Below are 7,745 nucleotides of genomic sequence, written 5' to 3'. Positions count from 1 at the left end.
TATACAAAGAAAACCCCCAAAAATAGAGCTGGTTGCTCCAGCAGTATTTATGTGCTCATGTTGAATGTGAATTAATTATTCCTGATGTCACTTAATTCATTGCATTCATTTCTGTCGTATTGTAGCAGCATTCACTTTGAGATTTTAAGCCACGACAAGAGGTTTCCTTCATAGTGGATGTTAGTCTTTTGCCTGGGAAGACATTTAGTAAGAAACCACCTTTATTTCGTATTGATCGTTCAATCATTCATTCTTCTGCTCCCTGTTACTCAGCAGCTCTAGTGGTAGAAAGCGGTATTACAAGCCAGGGCTCGGTTTGCTCGCTAACGCTGGAAAATAAATACAGTTGATTGCTGTTTTCTCTCATTCCATCAAATATTTGGGATTTTTTAGTAACGTTATTTCACATTTTTTAAATTTGCATACTCTATTTTTGATGCCAGATATAAGGACAATTGATAGTTTTATTTAATTAGTTAGATTTTCTTTCAGTTTGTCAACTTATTGCTAAAGATTTTGCTTTGTAATCCATTTATTATCTAACAATTTCAAATATATTTCATAGTTATGACATAAAGATAATAAAAGGCCAAGCCATCCTGGCACTTGCTGAGGATTTGTTCTCACTTCAAAAATTGAATGGGATATTTTAATAATGTAAACCTTTTTTTTTCTTAAAAATTATTTATTGTCCCTTCATCACTTTTTTTTAGCCAGAGTGGCTCCATAAAAACTGCATCAAACATGTAAACTCATCTTTGTTTTCCTGAATGAATTCAGAGAAAACTAGAGCTCTGAAACGGTCAATGAACATCTTTTTTTCTCAAAGATTTTTATTTCTTTTCAATTTCTGTCCAAACAATTGAAGTTAACAGGCTAACACCACCAACCTGCAGGGGTATTACGAGGACAAAATATGTAATAAAACAACATAAGAACCCCTTTTCGTGCTTCTGTAAATCCACAAACCTCGTTCAATAATTAGAAGAGGTTGCTGGTAATAAGCTGATTAAATGGATTGTGGTTGTGTTTGGTCTTTTGTGCGTGGGGAGAACAGAGAGGCACAACAAGCGAGAGGTAAAGGGTACTCGAAAAACAAAAAAATAATTGCTTGTATTCACAAAGCCTCATTGTGCAGCTGAAATGAGGAGCGACGGTAGTTTGCAGACTTTCAGTGATTCCCAGCCTTTTCCCAGTCAATATGCAGCGCCTCGACACAGACTGTCATTTGTCTTTCATGTTTATCGACAGCGTGAAGAAACACGACTCCATCGTTATGTAAGAAGTGTAGCATGATTCATAGTAACGATAAAGTGTGAAGCACCTTTGACGAAGAGTTTTTAAATTAACTTCTTCACTATTTCATGCAAATAATGATCATCAGAGGCACTGCTGATGATAAAGCCCAAATATAACCAAATTGAAGATTGATGGTGGTTTACGTTCCATGTTCAACATTTAAATTGAAACCCTTTTAAATCCTTAAATCCTTGTCACCATTGACAGGATTTGCGAAGCCCAGCTGTCATTACTATAAATTCGAGATCATTTTGAGACACAAGACAACTGAAAAATTGGCATAAATCAGAGAAATAAATATTTGTGTCGATATACCAGTTTGACTGTCTGATCAGAGATACGATTCATCACACTTATCACCAATACACAGTTGTGGGGAAGGGGGACTTTCTTTAAAAGTACACATTTTGCATATATGTATTCACAAAATGTGTTTGAGGCACATGCTTGGTATTCAAAACTTGTTATTTATGCTCACACTGAATATGTGGAGCATTGATTCCTAACCAGTGTTAACATTGAAAGTGGATCATTCAGAATAAAGGAAACCATAAAGAAAAGTTTTGGTTTTTTTTTTTCAATTTAAAAGTTGTGCAAAACAAAGCTTGCACAAGTGAGGAGAGAAAATATGACAGTGTGTCAGGCTCGAGAGATGAATCACTCAAAAGTCGAAACGACTGTACCAAGAGAGTCACATAGAATATTGCTTTGTTGAAACAATGGGCACAACTAGAGCTGAATGCATTGTTTGCAGTAGAAAACTGGCAAATGAACAGTTTCAAAAACAGTTTGAAACTGTAAGCTGAAGCGGGACCAGAGATGGAGAGTAACTCCAAAAAGCGTATCCCCAGAGAAAAGAAACTCGTGGTTATTGAAGGCTGAAAAAAATCTGATTTATTTCTTGTGGTCGACAGTGACACCATGTGGCCTGGTTTTGTGGTGATACCACACTCCACCAGCAGGTCAGCAGTGTCGGTGAACAAACCAGTTCTTCTTCTACGCTTCAAATCTCCTCCTTCTCTTCCGGTTGTCGTCTGTTCGTGTGGCAGGTATCTGTTTTTCCCCATGTCTCTTACCTCCGTTAATCTTCATCAATCTGCTTGTATTTCACGTGTAGTCACAGAAACAGACGCGGGGTTTGACAACGAGGTTAATTAACTTAATACTCATACCATTATGGTTTCGATGAGGCTCTAAATGAATAAGATGTTAAACATTTTAGCAGCGCTTGTGCTAATGCAGCCGCGTTGAGAGTTCGCTACACACCAGGCGGAGTATCCTACTTTTCCCCGCATTTCCACTTAATTATCATTATAATCGTCTTGTTGTGGGATAGTCTCGATTATCGTGTCAATGATCAGGCTCTTAACGTGTTAGTGTTTTTATGAAATGCACTTGTTTACGTATTCCAGTCGGTTAGCATCTCAGCTAGCTTCTCTCACACGTTCTTCATTTTGTCATTTTTTTCAGATTAACCTCCTTCGAAATGGCAAAGTCAAAGAATCACACGACTCACAACCAGTGTAAGTAAAAGTCCCGATTTCCCAAGGAATGTGCACAATATGAAGGGGGGGGGGGGGGGGGGGGGGGTTAAAACAGTAAATTCACTGACATATGGGAACATGTTACGGAATTCTTCTCAGAATGTTTAAGCTTTACCAGATTTGATTTGACTGTTTTGATCTTGCCATCTAAACAAAGAATATTCAATGAAACTATATACTCAAGTTCTTGGTCAGTGATGCATAGCTGTATGTGTAATTCTAACTTAAATCATTGAGCAACTTGAACTTTACTGTCAATGGACCTGAAATCACCAGCCTTAATCCATTCGCCCTGTTTCTCGTTTATAGAAGCTTATCGAAAATAACATATTTGGGGTGTACATATACAGGACATCCTTCCTGTGTCAATAAGATTTCATATCGCCTGTGAATAGTATTGTGTTCCACATTTAATTTAAAACATTATCTGCATTGCTTTAATGGTTGTCTCTTCTTTCAACAGCTCGCAAAGCCCACAGGAACGGCATCAAAAAGCCCAGGACTTTTCGCTATGAGTCATTGAAAGGGGTGAGTATGGATACAGTCTTTGTCATGGGTTTTTTAATCAAAATGCAATCCTACTGTAGGAGAGGACATGTATTTGTTTTATTCAGGATCAGTTCTTGAGTCATTGAAATGCCTTTGATAGTAAAGTCTGGCTGGTGTTTGGACTGATCTGGGATTTGTAGTTCATTGTTGAGGTGTAGTTATTCAGTATTCGTGTTAAGATAAGATGGATAAGGTGCAGCTTTGAGACGGAGGGAAACTGTGCTTGCAGCTGTGTTCACATGCATCTGGATGAATTGAATCTGAACCTGGTTTGTCCAGTTTCCCTCTGAAATTACTACTTTTCTGGAGGAATTTTCTCTGCATGTTCTGGAAAATTAGCTGTAAAATAGTTCCTGCAGTCTGGAAAGATTTCTTGAATTATATTTGATTTGAAGCAACCTTATTGAATTTCACACTTCACCTGTAGAGCAACGTGAACTATTCTTCCTTTTAGGCCACGTCGTCTTCAAACAAGCGATCTCTATTCCAGGTTGATTTTTAAGCAGAAGTGTGGAAAACAATGGCTCAAGTGAATTAAAATCCACGCAGCAATTCAGTGTAGGACAGTGGCGGGACACAAAGTGGAATGTAAACAGCCTAAGGAGATCCAAACAGAAGACGTAGATCATTGAATGTATACATATTATACTATGTATTATTGGGAAGTGTCAAATACTGCAGAGCCATCTGGGGAGAAAACAGTCTCCCACAGCACCAGCCGAGTAACTCCACAGCATTTTAATGTTAATTTATTGGAGCTTCACGATGTGTTTGGATCCACCTGATCTTATTGTTGTGCTTCGTCCTGCATGTTGCTCTGATGGGAAAACTTACTTGGTGTACAGGCCTTGTAAATATAAACTTTTGTTGAATTGGGTGCACGTGCTTAACAGTTTTAGACGTTTGTGCAATAAAGTTGACTTCAGTATAAACAGTTTTAAAATGAACCTTTATGTGAGGTATATCACATGCCTGTTTTCTGGTCAACATGTGAGAGGTTGAGACTGAGTTTGAGGTGAATTAGTTTGTTGTGTTCCCTAAATATACCGATATCCTGGTACTGATATCAAAGGTTTTCTCGTTGGTAATGTACTCTTTATCAGATCAGGCACTTATAGGACTTAGTTGTGTCACGTGAATTGAAATCTGGTTACTTCATCATGTTTCTCCTTCAGACAGTCCGTGCTTTGCCCACCTTCTCACTCACTTTGTTCCTCTGCTCTTTGCAGGTCGACCCCAAGTTCCTGAGGAATATGCGCTTCGCCAAGAAGCACAATAAGAAGGGCATGAAGGCAGCGCTGAAGGCGGCACCCAAGGAGAAATAGGCTACTCTCCAGTCACCTTTGTTTATGTCAGCGTTCCCGACTGTGTCACCGTCATCACAATAAAGCAATGCTTTGTTAACAAATCAACATCCTTGTGTCTCTGCCTGATGTCATGTCATATATCAACATTGTTTGTTACACTGACATGGAAAGTGAATGAAATTGAAAATTCAGCTCGGCTGTATTTTTCTGATTATCTAATGAAAAAAAATCTCAAATGCAACAACTTGATTACATGTGCAGCCAACATTGTCATAAGTCGGAGGAAATGAAGAAATAATGCCAAACTACATTTAAACTAGTTTAACTTGATTCCTGCTGGATCATTTTCCCAGGATGGCTTAGTTTCTATTGCTTAACTTCACTGATCCATTCTGCAGCCTGAACTACTCAATTGTATTTTAAATAGATGTCTTGTTTCCCCCCCATTTCATCTCAGGCATGTGACATTCAAACATTTTGTGTAATGATGCAATTTACCCATATATATATACATTTGATATCAGTAAATGAATGATGAAAATGTAGTTTTACAAATAATTAAATGTTTAATTAGGCCCACATACTTGGATCTACATGCATATGTCATCTGAGTAGCATGCCTGAAAAATCACGTTTCCTTTAAACTGTATAATATACAGTACTTTGGGATAAATGCTGTAAACAGGGAAACTGCTTTTAATGACACATTTTATCTAAATCATTGATTGAGTTTGTAGATGAGATTTACATTAGATATAACTATAACTTTTACAGTGATTGGTTGGCTATAATCCTGGCGTCTGTTTACTTTAATGGTCTCACATTCAAAATATTTGAAAACATGTTTGTCTCACATATTGTGATCATAATGTGTGAGACGAACATGTAGTTGATATTGATTGTTGTCAAATAAACAAGACCATTAAAAAAGCGCTTACAGTATTTCATGTGCAAATTAAAGCCTGCAGTTCCCCCGTTTGTCCAGTAGATGGCGAAGATGATGCTCGTGATCCTTTGAAGGCAAGAGAAGAAGAAGCGGTTGCAACGGCTATTATAGCGGCACTTTCGAGCTAGTGTTGTCGAGTCTCTCAGATAAAACATTTAATCTCCTGTTGCAACGATGATTTCAATTCAGGCTTTGAGAGGGTTGATCATCGAGCGACTCACTGCTGCTGCCAGTGAAATATTCACTGTGTTTGAACAGACGATCGTCCAGTACGAGGAGGAGATTGACCGCCAGCGCCAGTTACTGGACATCGCCTTGAACCCTCACGTCAAGTTACACAGAATTGGTATGGAGAAACTCTGAACACATTTCAATCCCTGTGTGTTTGATTCATCCACCACAGACAGAAGCACGATTTGGGTGAACCCCGGGGTTGGCAGCAGCCAGTGTCGTGGCAAAAAGTGACGGTTGAAAGCTGCAGCACGTGTAAAAAAAAAACTGCATTAGAAGTACTGTGTCCAGGCTTGATTGGTTGAGCCAGAGTCACGTGATCAGTGACTTCCGAGGCTTCATTTAGTACTTCACTGTTTCTGTGCCTGATTCCATTGGTTTACAAGGAACTGCTCGGTCTGTCATAATGCTGAAGAATCAATCACCCGTTTGTTATGCTCAAATATTCTGGAAGGACATGTTTGTGACTGTAAAGCTTAATATGGACATACAATTTGAAGCAAAATAACGTAACGCCATTTTAAAAATGTGAATAGAACTGTAGAAGTGATCTAACTAACCTTGTATGTCTCTCCAGAGCTTCCACGGCTCCGTGGCTGTAGGTTGGAGCAGCTCTTGAAACAGGAAACGAATGACTCTGGAGAGCAGGAAGAACCACAACCTCCACAGATCAAAGAGGAACCAGAAGAACCACAACCTCCACAGATCAATGAGGAACCACAAGAACTAGAACCTCCACAGACCATGGAGGAACCACAAGAACTAGAACCTCCACAGACCATGAAGGAACCACAAGAACTAGAACCTCCGCAGATCAACGAGGAACCACAAGAACTAGAACCTCCACAGACCATGGAGGAACCACAAGAACTAGAACCTCCACAGACCAAGGAGGAACCAGAAGAACCACAACCTCCACAGATCAATGAGGAACCACAAGAACTAGAACCTCCACAGACCAAGGAGGCACCAGAAGAACCACAACCTCCACAGATCAAAGAGGAACCGCAAGAACTAGAACCTCCACAGACCATGGAGGAACCAGAAGAACCACAACCTCCACAGACCAAGGAAGAACCAGAAGTACCACAACCTCTGCAGATCAAAGACGAAGCACAAGAAGTAGAACCTCCACAGACCAAGGAAGAACCAGAAGAACCACAACCTCTGCAGATCAAAGAGGAAGCACAAGAACTAGAGCCTCCACAGACCAAGGAGGAACCAGAAGAACCACAACCTCCACAGATCAAAGAGGAACCACAAGAACTAGAACCTCCACAGATCAAGGAGGAACCAGAAGAACCACAACCTCTGCAGATCAAAGAGGAAGCACAAGAACTAGAACCTCCACAGACCAAAGAGGAACCAGAAGAACCACAACCTCTGCAGATCAAAGAGGAAGCACAAGAACTAGACCCTCCACAGACCAAGGAGGAACCAGAAGAACCACAACCTCCACAGATCAACGAGGAACCACAAGAACTAGAACCTCCACAGATCAAGGAGGAACCACAAGAACTAGAACCTCCACAGGTCAAAGAGGAACCAGAAGAACCACAACCTCCACAGATCAAAGAGGAACTTGGTGCCAGCCAGGAGGGAGAGCAGCCTGTACTAAAGGTTGAAAGTGGTTCCTTTTGGGTTCCTCCTATTGAGGAGCAACGTTACCTGAGTGAACCAAAAGAAGAACCGGACACTGATCAGCTCCTCTCTCATGACTCTGAAGTCCACAATGTGACCAAACATGTTGACTCAGAACCAAATCGAAATGTAGAGCTGAAGAAATTCAGCATAGTTCTTGGTGACCGTGTGGACGATGTTCCTGTGTCGGAGAACCAGGCTGAAGGTGAGAAATATCCTTGTGAGGAC

At 40.2% G+C, this 7,745-nt stretch overlaps 1 protein-coding gene across 1 annotated transcript; it reads left to right on the top strand.

Moving 5' to 3' along the window:
* Positions 1-2,314: 2,314 nt before the first annotated feature.
* On the top strand, positions 2,315-4,804 carry LOC308128959 (large ribosomal subunit protein eL29-like). Its single transcript, XM_080494684.1, has 4 exons — positions 2,315-2,348; positions 2,770-2,822; positions 3,307-3,371; positions 4,622-4,804. The coding sequence occupies exons 2-4, from the start codon at positions 2,786-2,788 to the stop codon at positions 4,715-4,717; spliced, it is 198 nt and encodes a 65-aa protein (XP_080350810.1). The 5' UTR covers positions 2,315-2,348; positions 2,770-2,785; the 3' UTR covers positions 4,718-4,804.
* Positions 4,805-7,745: the final 2,941 nt, after the last annotated feature.

This window comes from Blennius ocellaris (genome assembly GCF_963422515.1).
Source record: "Blennius ocellaris genome assembly, chromosome: 4".
Taxonomy (NCBI): Eukaryota; Metazoa; Chordata; class Actinopteri; order Blenniiformes; family Blenniidae; genus Blennius; species Blennius ocellaris.
The sequence above is the reverse complement of the archived record's forward strand: the minus strand, read 5'-3'. Positions and strand labels throughout refer to the sequence as shown.

Excerpts from the sequence above, each read along its gene's own strand:
- LOC308128959 (XM_080494684.1), top strand. The coding sequence starts at position 2,786 with ATGGCAAAGTCAAAGAATCACACGACTCACAACCAGT. Across the intron at positions 2,823-3,306 it reads TCACACGACTCACAACCAGT|CTCGCAAAGCCCACAGGAAC; the intron begins GTAAGTAAAAGT and ends TTCTTTCAACAG. Across the intron at positions 3,372-4,621 it reads GCTATGAGTCATTGAAAGGG|GTCGACCCCAAGTTCCTGAG; the intron begins GTGAGTATGGAT and ends TGCTCTTTGCAG.